The following is a 17,298-nucleotide window of genomic DNA, read 5'->3' as shown; positions in this document are numbered from 1 at the left end:
TGATACTCTTACCTAGCTGCCTCTGGTCAAGGAACTGACCAGAGATAAAGAAGTTAAAAGCGGCAAATAGAGGGAAGGACATAAGGATAGTGGAATAAGTAAAGTCTGCCCTTTTGTAACATCTTTTTCCTCACCACCAAAGATGCCAACTTGAAGAAGCAATTGTGAATAGGTCTTTCTTTGGCACAACCAATGGCAGCTACAGAAAGAGGAAACCCAAGCTGCTTAATGGTATTTACTGAACCCTAACCCTTGTAGATGAGAGACAAAGACAGAGACAGAGAGACAAAGAGAGAGAGACAGAGACAAAGAGAGAGAGAGAAAAAGAGAGAGAGAGAGAGAGAGAGAGAGAGAGAGAAGAAGAGAAGAAGAGAAGAGAAGAGAAGAGAAGAGAAGAGAAGAGAAGAGAAGAGAAGAGAAGAGAAGAGAGAAGAGAAGAGAGAAGAGAAGAGAAGAGAAGAGGAGAAGAGAGATGGAGGAAAGAAATAAGAGAGTAAGGGGAAGAGGAAGGGAGGGAAGGAAAGAGGGAGCGAGAGAGCAGCAATAATCTTTTCAATTTCAATGCTACTTCAGTTGTTTGGAATAAAAAACCAAAACATTGATAGCCACTGAATTCTGACTGGAGTGATTTCATGTTGGTACCTCAGTATGATTTAGGAAGAGGTTTTGCCCTTGAAGAGACCAGAGACATTTTTACTCTCCAATAGAAGCTTAGGAAATTAGCAGTAGTGGGGCTGGACCCTTTGATTCCTACTGAAGATAAGTGTATAAATCAAAATTGCCCTCATATAAGGAGAGAATTTGGGGGTGGGAAAAGACCTCAGTGGCCATCTAATTTACTACACATGAAAGGAACTTCAACAATGACACACCCCAAAAGTGGTCATTCACCCCCTCCTTAAGAATGGTAAGAAATAATTTATCAAAAGCTTTGCTAACATCCAAGTGAACTTTATCCAGGATAATAATTTTGTCAGAAAAGAAAAAGAAGTTAGTTGGTTTTTGAGGAAACCATGTTGGCTCTTTATAATCATGACTTCTCTTTCCCATAGTAAGAGAAACCATTCTCTTACCTTTTCTCTTACTTTCTCCTCAGTAAGAGAGGAGATTAAATATACAGGAAAACACATACATACATAAAGAAATATATACACATACACATATATTCACATGAGTGTACATACATGTGCATTCATGTAGTGTATTTTATGTATATATGCATGTGTGTATGCATGCATTTTTATCCTGGGACTAGCATTATTATTATTTTATTTGAAGCTCCCTCTCATATGTGGGACCCCTGTTACTCATGAACATATCTTTTACATATATGGACATATTATAAGTGGGAACTGGTCTCAGCATCTTTGCAGTTAGAAACATTTATGTAGGAACATAGATAAATTTCATATCTATTTTACACAATGGGAAATAAAAGCAATAATGCTTTACTGAATAAGAATCAGTTATTTCTCAAGAAATCATTTAATGGAAATGCTCCCCAACATGCATGTTGCCACATCTGATCCATACTTTGTGCCTATGGTTAGGAGCATTCTCTGCCTTTTTAAGTGACTTTATATAAATTTTGTATTACTTAAAATTCTCTCCTTGCACTTCTACCTCCTAGTTTCTCTGCCTTGCTTCAAGTCATTTTCAAAATCCTACTTTCTCCAAGAAGACTTTCCTGATTGCTCTTAATGCTAGTGCCTTCCCTCTGAAAATACCCCAGTTTATCATGTTCATGGTTAATTATATGTTGTATTCCCCAGTTAGACTATGAGATCTGTGAGAACAGGGATTATTTTTTTGCTTTTTTTTTTTTGTATGTCCACCCTTTAACACAGTATATGCCAGATACTGTGCTTAATAAATGCTTCTTGATTTGACATGATATCATGTCATGTCAGTAAAGATTTTATCTTTTTAATAGAATATAAGTTTTTTGAGGGAAAGGACTGTTTTTGTCTTTGCAACCACCGTGCTTTGCATATAGTACTTAATTAATATTTGCTGGATTGAATTGGTCCAGAAAATACCCTCCCTAGGTCCAACCTGATTCAGGCCCTTCTGAATACAGCAGGAAACTTGTTCTGTATTCTTGCTATCAGAATAGTAGGGAACCCACTGGCTCCTCCACATTGTGAGTGCTTGCTCATCCAGAAAAGTCTTGGGGGCTCTGGCCATTCAAAGCAACTCTGAAAGATGAAGGACCCAGTAACAGTTCACATGTGGACGAGATGGACGTAGTTCCGAGGGAAGAAACCCACTCGACCGCAGAGCTGTCCTCTCCACCAGTTGGGGTCTGAATGTTCCAGCACCTCAATGATGTCACCCTGAGAGAAGCTGAGCTGTGAGGAGTTCTGGGCGGCAAAGTCAAACTGGGCTTTGGCAAACTTAGCTCTGGGTGGCTAGAAGGAGGAGAAAGAAAAAGGATCAGAAAAAAGGGGGCCAGGAACCAAGAACCAAGAAGCTTCTTCTGGATACCTCTCCCTCCTCGTGGGAGGCAAATGATCTTGGGTCGGTGGGTTGAATCCCTTAGTTCCTATGAGTGCTAAAGTTCCCTTGACCACTTCTGCTGTTAATACTCAAGGGATGGATCAGGGAGAAAGTTCTCCATCTTCTACAGCCCTTAGCCTCCTCTAAATCCTTTCTAGAATGGGAGCCCCACACTCAGGCAGCAGTTTCAAGGAAGTTTTGCCCTAGTGAGAGAATTCCAGGACACAAATTCTCTATCAGCTAATTACTAGTACATAGAAGAATCCAAAAAGTCACAACCCTGTCCAGCTTAGGAGATAAGTCTTGGTTCCTTCAATCTAGTGTCTTAATGACAATTCCCTCCCAGCTTAAATTCCTTTCCTACCAATGACTCTCTCAAATCTGATTTCTTTTTGACCCACAGCCTAATCTAAAGCTAAGTGACCTTAGCTCAGGGAATTTCCTTAAGGATCTGAATCTCTTAGTGTTATCATCCAACGTAGTGGTTCCCCTAAGAGAACCACTGGAAGGCTGTCCCTTCCCATTCTCAGCTATCAGAAAAATCTCTGAGGCTCAGGCAACACCTCCAACTACCATCCCATTTGGGATCATTGAATGAATCATCTACCCCTGGGCTTGGGCTTGGGGAGACTTAAAGCAACCCCTTCATACCTGTCTGCTGAATACCTCTGTCTAGTCCCTGGAGCCAAAGACTGATCTCAGGCTCCCAACAGCTAAATGTTTAAGGTCTGGCAGTTCAGTGTCCCACCATGGCTCAAGTGAACCAACACAATATGCCAGCAATGGATGGAACTCTGAATCATCCCAAGACATTATGGAGAACAAGACTTAAAACAGGGATGTGTATAGATATACATTTTATATATTTATACACACAAATACATATATTTATATTTATGCATTTTAATAAATAGGACCTATACCTCATCATTCACCCAAAGGGGGGAGTCTGTTTCTTCCTACTCCCTTACCCCAAGCCAGCCAGCTAGAATCTAGACCCCATCTTTGACAGTAACCTTACTCCAGACACTGACATTTTTTTAGGAGACACCAAGGAATCACTGGAAAACTCAGGCCAGGCTAGTAGAAAAGATGGATGATAACCTATCTGACCAATCAGAAGGAAGACTAATCTTCCAGACTATGGGATTTGGTTAATTGCAGTGATAGGATCAACCCGAGGGAATGACCCCACCCAGAGAAGGTATAATTAACATGTTCTCTTTGGAGAGAATGAAGGACACTCCCCACTCCCCACTCACAGAGAAGGTGAAATAATCATCAACACTTACCCACACGGTAGGCTGACTCAAGCCAGACTCTGAAGTATAAAAGTGGGATTGACTTTCTCCCTAGAAAGGACTCTGGATTCCCTTGGATAGAGTACTGTCTCCCTATTTTTCCCACTAGTGATCTTTATAGAAGCCAGTGGATTAGCTGCTCTCCCCTTCACCTCTGAACCCCAGCTGTGCCTTTCTGAGCTTCTGGGATAAAGAGAGGTACAAAGCAGAGAAGGTTGGGTTTGGGGTAGGGGCTCAACAGAGCTCCATTTGATTTATTTGGCAAATCTTGACCTCCTAAAAGTAGTTCAAGAGTATAAGACTTTCTGGATTCTTTCTTCCTGGAGATTTTAATAGCTCAGTACCATTGGTCTCCCATTCATTTATTTAATATTTATTATATTCTATTCTTATGGCTGTCATATCATCAGGAGTAGACCAATGCCTAAACCAGGTAATTTCAACAGCCATCTATAAGCTGAAACTTTGGAGCACTATTTGGGACACCTGATTCTTGGTGGTGGGGCTTTTGAAGCATAAATGGGCCTATAGATGGTTGAATTAAAGAGAGATTTCAAAGGTCTAATTGCAGGATATCAGATCTGGAAAGGACCTCATATCCACATTTTACATAATTATTCACATTTATATTACATAATTTATTCACATTTTACATAAAGAAACTGAGACCCAGAGAGAGGGTTACACAGAAAATTAATGATCAATTCAATTCTTTTCTCACTATAATGTATTTTCATCATTAGAACTAGGTAGGTGCTAATGAAGCAAGGAAAGGATTTAAAAAAAAATAAGTGTAGAAGTAAGAGTGAATGGTAGGATTCCTGAACTCAGAGCTCTTGGCCCAAATAAAGAAAATGGGATTATGAATCAATATAAAATGGGATATGAATCATTCTAAAGAAATGGAGCAGGAGGAGGGGAATGGAGGTTCATCAAGTTTGGTAAAGTCCTGACAAAGGACACCCACCCTTCCTTTAATGAAAGGACTCCTATTAGAGTCACCTTTGAGTTAGATAATAAAATAGAGCTTAATTATTAAAAGGCCCCTATGTCAGTGCACTTCCATTTTGAGGAAAGGGAAAAGAGGCCATGGAATAGGACCTCTCCCATCCAGGACAAGTACATTTGGAAGGGAGGCAAAAGATTGTGAAGAGTAAATAGTAGGGGATCAACACAAAGACTATTTAAGTGGCTGAAGGCAGAGCCAAGAGGGTATCCAGGGAATAGATCAGGAGACCGATGTTTTTGAGGTCTAACCTATTAATTCTTCCCAGTATGAAACCTCATAGTTTCAAGTAGGTGATTCCAGAGTGAATGACTTCTGAGATTATAGAAGGGTTGTGGTCTAGACTCCTCCCTCTCCATTTCCTTTTAGCACCCATAGTCACAAACCCTTCTTATGATGGATGGTATAAGCATTTATCAAGCACCTACTATATGCCCTCCTGTACTATATTCTTTTACCATTATCTCATTTGATTCTTACAACAACTCTAGGAAGTAGGTGCTATTATTATCCTCATTTTATAGATGGAAAAATTGACTTGGTCAGTCACTTAGCATCTAAAACTAAATCTGAACTTTTCCATTTGGACTTCTAAGATTGACATTTCTTTTTGTATAGAAAAATTGTACATGTTTAACATATATTGAATTGCTTGCTATCTAAGGGAAAGAGTAGGAGAAAGGGAGGGAGAAAAATTTGGAACACAAGATTTTGCAAAGGTGAATTTTGCAAAAGTGAATTTTGAAAACAATCTTTGCATATATTTTGAAATTAAAAAGCTATTATTAAAAAATTCAAATTTCTTTTATATAGTGTTATGGAGAATGTTCACACAGGGACCAGTCTATCCACAGTGTCTAAGGGCAAAGTCTAACTTACTGAGGAAATCCTCTTGGTACTATATAGAAGCCCCTTCCAGGGACTCCATAAAATGATTAATTGCATTTTCAGCATTTTAAGTGTACTTAAAAAAAAAAAAAAAAAAAACAGGGAGTCTTCCAAAGGAGGCTGAGGTGAAAAGAGAAACGAGATGAGGGAAAATAGGAGCTGTATCTAGATAATGTCAAGACTAGTACAATCCACAGAGCCTACAGGGACAGATTAGCCTACTCCATGTTGTTACAGAACCAAAAGAAGTTAACAGCAGTTTCTACAATGCTGTCTGGTTGGCTTGCCAGGATGTTCTCTAGACAGCTTCTAGGGTGTTTCCCTAGCATCTTTCTACAGGTAGACTGGTGACAATCATTTGGAAATGGGCACAGAAAACATTTAATACGTTGCTCATCTCCCTGTTATTACCTAGCTCTTCTATTTCATTAAATACTTCTTGCTTTGAATTCATGTGTCATCTGGCTTGTTTTGATATTTAAAAAAAAAAAAAACTACATAGGTTAGGGCTAAGAGCTGGAGAATTTGAATAGACAACTACTACAAAAGAATTATGAACCTGGGTGGGGATGAAACAAGGCCATGATGAGGTGTCTCCAGCCTAGGTATTAAGCCATATCTAAGAATAAATAAATTCATAATTGAAGAAAATGCAAAATTTCAGTTAGAGATTAGTAAAAATAAATGTGGTTTCCCACCCATCCCTATCCAAATATACAGATTCCTTGAAATCTATCTATGGTTCTAGCTATAAAACTTTGCTCTAATCCTTTCTGTCATCTGATCTCTTGGGATATACCTCTTTCCCCTACCCAACAACTCCAAAAATCTCTTGTAGTTTAATAAAAGTTTTAACTATGTGCTATCACTAGCCCCTAATTAAGGGAGGGGTATAAAGGGTGATGAGATTTCCCCTAATGAAAGAGTCCAGAAGTAGGCATTTCTATTATTGTGAAGAACAATCACTATTATGAAAGTCAACTACAGTTGGGAAATTACCTTTGGCAATCCCAGCATTGTGCCCAGGCAGGAAACAATAGTTGCCCCATTAATAGTGATTCTCTCATCCTATCCTGCCCCATCCCATCCTTTCCTATCCTGTCATTCCCTAGGTCATGGACTTCTAATGCTGTAGTCCAGTCAGGATTGGAATGTGCACTAAGAGTTGGACAACCTCTGCCCAGAGGGCCAAACATATCATCAAATGAGGCTGAGCACGTAGCTGGATGAGCCATTTACTGCTTTCTTTTTGAGGTCTATTATTTGTAGCTGACCTTACTACCCTTAATGTTCTGAAGAAGCTTATAGTGCAGAGCTCTGCAAAGCTGCTGGCCAGTAGCACTGAGGTACCCAGTCTGCTGTCTTCTCTTGTTAGTAGGCTTCTCTCAAAGCAGAGTTTCTTAACTTTGTGTATGTTGTGATTGCAGAACCTTTGCCAATGTGGTAAAACCTTTGGAGTCCTGCTTGGAATCATGTTTTTAAATGTATAAAATAAAATACATGGGATTACAAAGGAAACCAATTAGATTGAAATACAGTTTTCAAAATGTAAAAAGAAAAAAAAATTCATGAATCCCAGGCTAATAACCCCTGTCCCAGAGGCAGTTTTCTGAATTTTGAGAGAGACAACATGAAAGAATCTAGAAACAAGACAGGATTTTTGTTCCTGCTGTCTGGCTCAGCTATGGGATACTCTCACTTTTTGTAGATTAATCTCCTGATAAACTTTCCAGTATGGCTCAGCTTCTCTTACCTACAAGGCTCTAGGAGAAAAGTTTTTAACCTGGGGGTCCACAAATTTTTTTTAAAACATTTTGATAACTGTATTTCAATATAATTGGTTTCCTTTGTGATCCCATGTATTTATTTTATGCATTTAAAAATAAAATATATTTAATATAATGCACTTCAAAACATTATTATGAGAAGAAGTACATAAGTTTCATCAGGCTGCCCAAGAATCCACATCACAAAACAAAATATTCCCACTCTGGAGTGCCCATCTGCTGGGGATTGGCTCCTTAAGCATCCAGGAGACCCTTAATACCTGAAGAGTATTCAGTTACCCTTTTTATGAGGGAATCTCTCTCCAGCTCCAGTGGCTTGCCTAGATTCTAGATGTAGGGGCTTACTTGGTTCTCTGGTTTCTCCAGATTTTCTGTATGCTAAGTACTTGCTTTTGAACCTAGTGGCTTATTTTGACTTCTAAAAACAATATGCTCTTGGTTCCCACCTTGTTCTGACCTGTGGTGATCTTGACCTACTATTTCTTCTTATGGCCATTTGGGTAATTTTCTATATCCAACACATTTCTATTCTTGGTTCTTTATTCTCAATCCCCAGGGTCTCCCAATCTCAGTTTATTGTTCTATCTTCAAGATCCATTGCCACCCACGCCTCCCTGGGGCAGGCCTCTTCTAGCTGAGGGTGGCCATGTTTCACAAAATCCCTCTTTCAAATGCTGTCATTCTTTCCTGGGGCAAATCCTTTAGATAGAATCAATAATTGAGCTTCTGGGAAAATCTCCCTGGAGATCTGTTCAAATCTCTCCTATAGTTACTTCTTTGGAGGTAGGTGGGAAGAATGAAATTCTTAGAAACTGTCATTTACGCCTTTAATCCTTAGTCTATCCCCACCCCTCTCCCCAACACCTCCCCTTGGTTTCTAGAGGCTTCTGGGACTGCTGTCTGCAACAACCCTCTCCTTTTCTGGGCTCCACACCCTTGTCTGATGTCCCCAATCATCAGGAGAGTTGCTAACTAGGAGAAAAAGGACAAGCCCCACCCTCTCAGTGCTTCAAGGAGCTTCTCTAATACTTATCCAAACTCTTCTGACACAGTTCAGTGAGTATTTTTGAGCACTTACTACATGCAAGGCATTGTGCTCAATGCTAGATCTCTTGATCCCTAACTGAGAATCTGCCTGATTTCAGATTCCTGCTTCTTTGTCCTCATTCTAACCTGTTCTACAAAGTATAGTATTCTTGATGGCAGTCCCACCTTTGGCTAACTGTGCTAAACAGAGCTGGAAACCATGCTCCTGAAGGAGCCTCTTGATACCTTATGTGTTGGGTCCTCATCTCTCAGGAAGATTTGCTTCTTCTTGGCTATGGTAGTTGTACGGTAGAAATCCACCAATTCATTGAGTGAATTGAACTTCTCCTCCCAAAGGAAGTATTTCCCCATGTTCTCTCGAAGCACTTTGAAGTGTTGAACCTGATTGCCATAGCTGAGGAAGGAAAAGAATGATTATTTTAGACCAAGTGGCCAGGGAAATGCAAAGCAGAATCTTCAAAGACCCATTAAAATACTATTTTCCTGTGAGAAAGAATGATTTTATTTTGATAGGATGTCTTTGTATCCCAGGAGCCTTATTCATAGTAGGTGTTCTATAAAACCTGTTGAATTGACTTGACCAGAAAGTCAAAAAGTCAAGGGAGGGAATTATATCGAAGAGGAATTATATTGTAATTAATCCCTGTGGAGGAGAGATGAGCTCAGAGAAACGAAGACATCCCTCCTTTCCTTTTTCTTCTGTAACTGGTCTCAATGTTTTGTAGTTGCCTAAGCTGAAAGGAAACAATTGTAGTTCTAGAGCTAGGTAGGACCTTAGTCGGACCCTCTCATTTTACAAATGAGAAAACTGAGATCCAGTAGATCAGGAACTTGCCCAAGATCATACAAGAAGTAAAGATCTAGAAGCCTCCAGGGTCTACAGGGATAAGCACACAGTAGGTGCTTGGTGAAGATTTATTTGTTCTTTTTCTTTAGTATCTTTCCCATGCCTCATTCTCACCCATGTGCCCATCACAGAATGGGACATCTTGCTCAATAAATATTTAATACTATAATAATTTTTGTCTGTGATGTCAATGTCAGCAATAATGTACAAAGCTTGGGAAATTCTAAAGCATCTGTAGAAAGTGCTGAGGTTAGAGTTTGAAGAAAATGGCCTAAAGTCACAGAATCATTACTCTAGAAAGGACCTCAGAGATTATCTAGTACAGAAGTAGCAAATTCAAATAAAAACAGGACTACTATATAGAGAGATAGATCCCTGAGGACTATATATTGACTTAATTTTCATATGTAATATTAACTATGTTTTATTATGTTTTTATTTATTTTATTAAATATTTCCCATTTACACTTTAATCTGGTTAGGGTTGGATCACATATGTGTTTGATACTTTTGATCTAAGCCAATCTTTTCATTTTACAGATAAGGAAACTGAGGCACAGACAGGCTAACTAACTTACCAAGATCATCCAAGTAATAAAAAATATCAGATATCAGAGCCTGGATTTGAATCCAGATTCTATGCCTTCTGTTTCTTCGATTTTTTTAAACACACTAACCTGCCTCCCAGAAATTAATATAAGAGTAAGGATTACCTGTCACAGACAATCCATCATTTTCCTAGTGGTCTACAGATATATATCAATTCTTTGTCTTTTTTTTTTTTTTGAGGGAAAAGAATAGCAGTGTCTAACAAAATCCAACAGCAAGAGATATAAAGAGAAATTCCATTTAAAATAACCATTGATAGTATAAAATATTTGGGAATCTATTTGCCAAAAAAAAGGAACTGTATGAGCAAAACTACAAAACACTTTCCACACAAAGTCATATCTAAACAATTGGAAAAATATCAAATGCTCATGGATAGGTCAAGTGAATATAATAAAGATGAAAAATACTACCTAAACTAATCTATTTATTTAGTACTATACCAATCAAACTCTCAAGAAACTGTTTTACTGACCTAGAAAAAATAACAACAAAATTCATCTGGAAGAACAAAAGGTCAAGAATTTCAAGGGAACTAATGGAAAAAAAAAATCAAATGAAGATGGCCTAGCTGTACTAGATCTAAAACTATATTATAAAGCAGCGGTCATCAAAACCATTTGATATTAGCTAAAAAATAGACTAGTTGATCAGTGGAATAGGTTAGGTTCACAGGACAGAATAGTCAGTGACTATTGCAATCTAGTGTTTGACAAACCCAAAGGCCCCAGCTTTTGGGATAAGAGTTCACTATTTGACAAAAACTGCTGGGAAAAATGGAAACTAGTATGACAGAAACTAGGCATTGATCCACATTTAACACTGTATACTAAGATAAGGTCAAAATGGGTTCATGATCTAGGCATAAAGAATGATATTATAAACAAGTTAGAAGAACATAGGATAGTTTACCTCTCAGACCTGTGGAGGAGGAAGGAATTTGTGACCAAAGAAGAACTAGAGATCATTACTGATCACAAAATAGTTTTGATTATATTAAATTAAAAATGTTTTGTACAAACAAAACTAATACAGACAAGATTAGAAGGGAAGCAATAAACTGGGAAAACATTTTTACAGTCAAAGGTTCTGATAAAGGCCTCATTTCCAAAATATGATTGATTCAAAATTATAAGAAATCAAGCCATTCTCCAACTGATAAATGGTCAAAGGATATGAACAGACAATTTTCAGACAAAGAAATTGAAACTATTTGCAATCACAAGAAAAGGTGCTCCAAATCACTATTGATCAGAGAAATGCAAATTAAGATAATTCTGAGATACCACTACACACCTGTCAGATTGGCTAAGATGACAGGAAATGATAATGATTAATGTTGGAAGGAATGTGGGAAAACTGGGACACTAACACATTGCTGGTAGAACTGTGAATGAATCCAGCCATTCTGGAGAGCAATTTGGAACGTTGCTCAAAAAGTTATCAAAGTGTGCATACCCTTTGACCGAGCAGTGTTACTATAGGGCTTATATCCCAAAGAGATCTTAAAGGAGGGAAAAGGACCCACATGTACAAAAATGTTTGTGGCAGCCCTCTTTGTAGTGGCCAGAAACAGGAAACTGAGTGAATGCCCATCAATTGGAGAATGATTGGGTAAGTTGTGGTATATGAATATTATGGAATATTATTGTTCTGTAAGAAACGACCAGCAGGATGATTTCAGAAAGGCCTGGAGAGACTTACATGAACTGATGCTGAGTGAAATGAGCAAAACCAGGAGATCATTGTACATGGCAACAACAAGACTATATAATGATCAATTCTGATGGATGTGGCTGTCTTCAACAATGAGATGATTCAAACCAGTTCCAATTGTCCAGTAATGAAGAGAGCCATCTACACCCAGAGAGAGGACTATGGGAATGGAGTGTGGACCACAACATAGGATTTTCACTCTTTCTGTTATTGTTTGCTTGTATTTTTGTTTTCCTTCTCAAGTTTTTTTTCTTTCTAGATCTGATTTTTCTTGTGCAGCAAGATAACAGTATAAATATGTATACATATATTGGATTTAACATATAATTTAACATATTTAACATGTATTGGACTACCTGACATCTAGGGGAAGGGGTGGGGGGAAGAAGGGAAAAATTTGGAATAGAAGGTTTTGCAAGGGTCAATGTTGAAAAAAATTACCCATGCATATGTTTTGTAAATAAAAAGATATAATAATTAAAAATAAAAAAGAATAATAGTGTCCTACGCTCCTAATAGCTTGCTGGGGCAATGGATAGAGTGGTAACTCTAGAGTCAGGAAAATCTGAACTCAAATATGACCTCAGATACTAGTAAGCTATGTGACCCTGGGCAAGTCACTTAATTCTGCTTACCTTAATTTCCTCATCTGTAAAATGAGAAGGAAATGATAAACCACTTTATTTTCTGTGCCAAAAAAACCCCAAATAGGGTCCCAAGGATTCAGATACAGGTGAAACCAGTGAATAATAAAGCTTCCTAAAGACTTTGTTTAGCTTTATCTCTTGATTAACTGATTCTGTGAAGCTTTTCCCACTTTGATCCCCTTCACCAAGTGGCCTGATTTCCTTCAGGTTTATTTGACCTGGTTTGGGAAGGTTGTTCAACATTGGAGATCCAGAAAATTTTATCCAGAAAATTAGCCTTCTGAGAATTTACCTATCATGCTTTCGGGAAAGTTGTCCTATTTTGAGCTCCAGGATTGCGCCCACTTGTTCTATAGTCTAAAAGTTCACCTAAGTTGTTCTGAGGAGATTTTCTATTTTGCCTCTCCCTTTGGAAAGAGTTCTGTGTTGGATGGGTGAGTACTACATAACTAGTATATATATTGGTATATAAGAACCCAACTGGAATTCAATGAAGCAATCACTGGTTTTTGTTGTAGAGGCAAGATTCTATCATGGGAAAGGACAAATCTTAAGTGACAATGGATAAATTTATTTCTTGCTCTGTATTTCTGTTTTCTGAACTGGAAAATGGCAAGGATTAAGCCACTCCCAAGGTTCTGTGAGGATAAAGGAACTAATTCCTGTCCTCACAGTAATGTTTTATATACTATAAATACACACTGGCTTTTTATTGCCACATAAACAATACCTTGTTTCCTATTTGGCTCTGTAAAAGATGCCTTTTCTCTACCCCTCATCTTTTTCTTTTATATGCTCCTGTATTTTCCCCTCCCATCTCCCATATTTTACACAGCCTCCTTCCCTTCATCCAATACCCACACATGTCTCTCTCTTCTACTTGACCCCCTTCCTCCTCAAAATCCACTGCTCTCTGAATCCATGTCTCCCCATGGACAATCAGTCATTCCTCAATTCTACACTGAGCATATGCTTTGTACCCCTAACAATAAAAAGCATAGAGACTTTTGAAGCACAATCTTTGTCCTCGGTGAGTTTCCAGCCCAGATAGGATTAATATCACTGGCACAAACAGAGAACAATTCAGTGTTATTCTTGTGGTCCTGACTATCAGAATTGTATGAATACAGAGAAGGGAGAAAGATCAGTGTGAGTTGGAGAATTCAGGGAAGTTTTTGAGGAGGAAGTGTGTAAGGTTCTGGTTGGTTTTCTGGAGGTCTCTGGACCAGCCTTCATTTCAGCAGAGTAATCACCACAGGAATAGCCAGGGAAAAAGTCCAAATTCTTTATTGTCTCCTTTCCTGGGGCCTGGGCCAGCTTTCTGGAGCCCCTTCAGACCGACCTTGGTCTCAGTGGGGGAAGCAGAAGGACAAGCCAGACACCACTAGGCTGATGAAGATGGAATGTCTCTGACCATCTGTTCAAGTCCTTGATGGCTCTTTTATACTCTATTATAATTATATCATTGTAGGTGTGAATCTTGTAGAATAGGTATCAATCTTGTAGAACTATATTAAGTACTAAGTACATATACTGAACTAGAGAACTATTAATCACCATGCTAAATTAGATAACCATTGTCTTATCAATTCCACTGAGTTAACACCTTGTTTAAATCAATCATCCTGCCCTTTACAGAAGTGGACGCTGGAAGGTGGGAAGGACTTAGGTAAATTTATAATGAAGAAAAAGAAGAGAGAAAATACCACTATTTAACAAACATTTCTAAAATGGCTTTTACAACATATAAGACATTTTGCTACCTTTTGGGTATTCAAAGATAGAAATGAATCAGAGTTGGGTTTTTTGGTTTTGTTTTGGTTTTGTTTTTTGCTCAGCAACAAATATGGAAATATGTTTAGAAGAATTGTATACATTTAATTTATATCAGATTGCTTGTTGTTTTGGGAAGGGGGGAAGGGAAGAGGAGAGACAAAAATCTTGTCCACAAGGTTTTGTGAAGGTGAATGTTGAAGACTACCTTTGCATGATTTAGAAAAAGAAAATACTCTAATAAAGAAAAAAAGGGGGACAGGTAAGTGGTACAGTGGATAGAGCACCCCCTGAAGTTATGAGGACCTGAGTTCAAATCTGGTCTCAGTCACTTAACACTTCCTAGCTGTGTGACCCTGGGCAAGTCACTTAACCCCAATTGCCTCAGCAAAAAAAGAAAAAAGAAAAAAAAAAAAAAAAAGAAATATACCAGAAAAGCAATGGATAGAGTTCTGGACCTGATATCAAGAAGTTCAAATCAGACACTTAGTTGTGTAATTCTGGGCAAGTCACTTATACCTCACTGTGCCTCAGTTTCCTCATCTGTAAAATGAACAATTTAGATGTGATTGCCTCTCTTCTAGCTCTACATTTATGAGGCTATCAAATATTCCTCACCTGCAAGATTACCCAGTCTGTCCCTATACCTAAAATGTTTAAAGCTCACTACCTCCATGAAGTTTTTTAAAAGGCCTTTCAGGACCCTCACTAATATCCCCATCACTAAAATCTTACGCATAAGATCTAGAGCTGGGAGTCATTTCAGTCAGAAGATTTGGGGTTTTTTTCAACTCTTTTTAATTCCATTTGGGGTTTTCTTGGTGAAGATACTGAAATGGTTTGACATTTTCTTCACCATCTCATTTTACAGATGAGAAACTGAGGCAAAGAGGGTTAAATGGCTTGCCTAGGGACACATGCCTGAATTTGAACTCAGAGAGATGAGACTTCCTGACTCCAGGTCTGGCATTGTACCACCTAGCTGCCCAAGAATCTTGAGATAGCTGGCAAGAATCTTTTAAATCATCTAGGCCAATATTTTCCTCCAAATAGAAACAGGGCCAAAAAACTGCACATGAGGATCACTACAAACAGAAAACTTAGAAAATTACATATTAAGATTATGTTATTTGTTCTATAATATTTGTTTTGTTAAATATTTTCCAATTGCATTTTAATCTACTTCTGGCAACATTAGGGAGTATTATAGGCTACATGTAACCCTGTAGCAATACCTGGCACCTTTGTTCTAGGCTATTTTCATCTTCCATTGAAAGAAACATCCCCTGAAACAAAAGTAACTTTTCCAAGTTACTAAGTATCAGAGCCAGGACTCAAGCTCAGGACTTTTGATGCAAGACTCAGGGAGGGTTCTTTCCATTTTAGGACTCTATCGAATAACCAGACTGGTCTAAATTTCAATATTGCAAATATTTATTCCTCCACGGTGCTCTGTATTAGGCACCATACTAAGCACAGGAGGTACAAAGACAAAGGACAATCACTGCCCTCATGCAGTTTATGTTTTACCGGGGCCAGTTCCTAACTGGAGCTCTGTGAATAAATTTTAGGTGGTCTGTGAACAGATAGGTAGATGATAAACAGATAACTAGATTTCAATAAAATTGTTTCCCTGTGTAATGTTATATATTTTATGTTATGCATTTAAAAATTATTTTGAGAGAACTATGGAGACAATCATATTTTCACTATTTGTTGTTTGCTTCTTTTTTCTGTTTTGTGTTTTTTCCCCTTCAGATTTGATTTTTCTCATGCAGCATGATAAATATGGAAATATGTTTAGAAGAATTGTACATATTTAATATCAGATTACTTTCTGACTTGGGGAGGAGGGAGAGTAGAAGAAAAATCTGAAACACAAGGTTTTGCAAAGTTGAATGTTGAAAACTGTCTATTCATGTGTTTGGGAAAATAAAATACTTTAAAATTTTTAAAATTATTCTGAGACTTACATGAATTGATGCTAAGTTAAGTGAGTACAGCCAAGAGAACATTGCATACAACAACAACAAGATTATATGATGATAAATTCTGATGGACACGGCTCTTTTCAACAGCGAGGCGATTCAGGCCAGTTCCAATGGTCTTGTGATGGAGAGAGCCATCTGCATGCAGAGACGGGATTATGGGAACTAAATGTGGATCACAACATAATAGTTTTACTTTTTTGTTGTTCTTTGCTTGTATTTTGTTTTCTTTTTTACTTTTCCTATGCAGCATAATAATTGTGGAAATTGTGGAAATGTGTATAGAAAAATTGTGCATGTTTAACATATATTGGATAACTTGCTATTGATTGCCATGTTCTGTCAAAAATCTCACATATTGTTGGGAAAATATCATAATTGTATGTATACAAGATCATCAACAATAGGGTAGCTCAAAAGAAAGATTGTCAGAGTTAAGGTAAAAATAGCAATCATCTTATACAAATAAGGTCAGAGGAAGAATAGACACAGAGGCATTAAAGGAAGGAGAACAGCTCATAATCCTGAAAACCTACTCACATCAGGAATGGGTTCAACAGGCAACACAACATATAAACCATGAGAAGTATAGCACCCTCCAAAATCTATGAAGAAATAAGGGGGGAAGGGATGGGTGGATGGGAAAGCAAAGGGGAGGGAAGAAGACAAGGGAGAGATTCTTGGGTGGAGGGAGGTTACGTAATAGCAAAGCAAGTTATGGAGAAGAATTTAATTAAAGAGGCAGCAAGGATAGGAAAAATATGTGTGTGTATATGGAGTGGAGTGGGTGTGAGTGTGTGCATGTATTTATGTATCTATATATGTATACATAAACATATCTTTTCTTAAATATAGCTTGCTTGGGAAAGGGGGGGGGGGAACTAAAGAGAGGAGAAAGAAAAAATTAAATAAGGTGCCTAGCAGAGAACTAAAGAACAATTTACAAGAAAGTAAAGAAAAAAAGATCATTCATGAATATAATTTCTTCTGCGAAATAATCTCTTCTACAAATATACATAGAGCTAGTAAGTGACTGAAGTCAATTTGACTTCAGGACCTATACTCTATCCACTGCATTACCTAATTGTCCTATATTGCAAGTACTTTCTACGAAACAATTCTTGGAGGTAGGGCACTGAAGTTGAAAGAATGCTCAATTTGGAGTCTGAAGACTTGCATTCGAATCTATC

General features: G+C 37.9%; 1 protein-coding gene across 1 annotated transcript in view; it reads right to left on the bottom strand.

The window, feature by feature from the left end:
• Window positions 1-1,755: 1,755 nt before the first annotated feature.
• GRAP (GRB2 related adaptor protein) overlaps window positions 1,756-17,298 on the bottom strand; it is a 67,440-nt gene continuing 51,897 nt past the window's right edge. Inside the window, exons 4-5 of the mRNA XM_003761324.4 lie at window positions 8,754-8,922; window positions 1,756-2,411 (exon numbers count right to left, since the gene is read on the bottom strand). Of these exons, the coding sequence (XP_003761372.1) occupies window positions 2,226-2,411; window positions 8,754-8,922 (355 nt within the window). The 3' untranslated portion in view covers window positions 1,756-2,225. The remainder of the gene's footprint in view (window positions 2,412-8,753; window positions 8,923-17,298) is intronic.

The sequence above is a fragment of the Sarcophilus harrisii genome, chromosome 1 (genome assembly GCF_902635505.1).
Source record: "Sarcophilus harrisii chromosome 1, mSarHar1.11, whole genome shotgun sequence".
Taxonomy (NCBI): Eukaryota; Metazoa; Chordata; class Mammalia; order Dasyuromorphia; family Dasyuridae; genus Sarcophilus; species Sarcophilus harrisii.
Note: the sequence above shows the minus strand (reverse complement) of the source record. Positions and strands in the feature narration are given on the sequence as shown.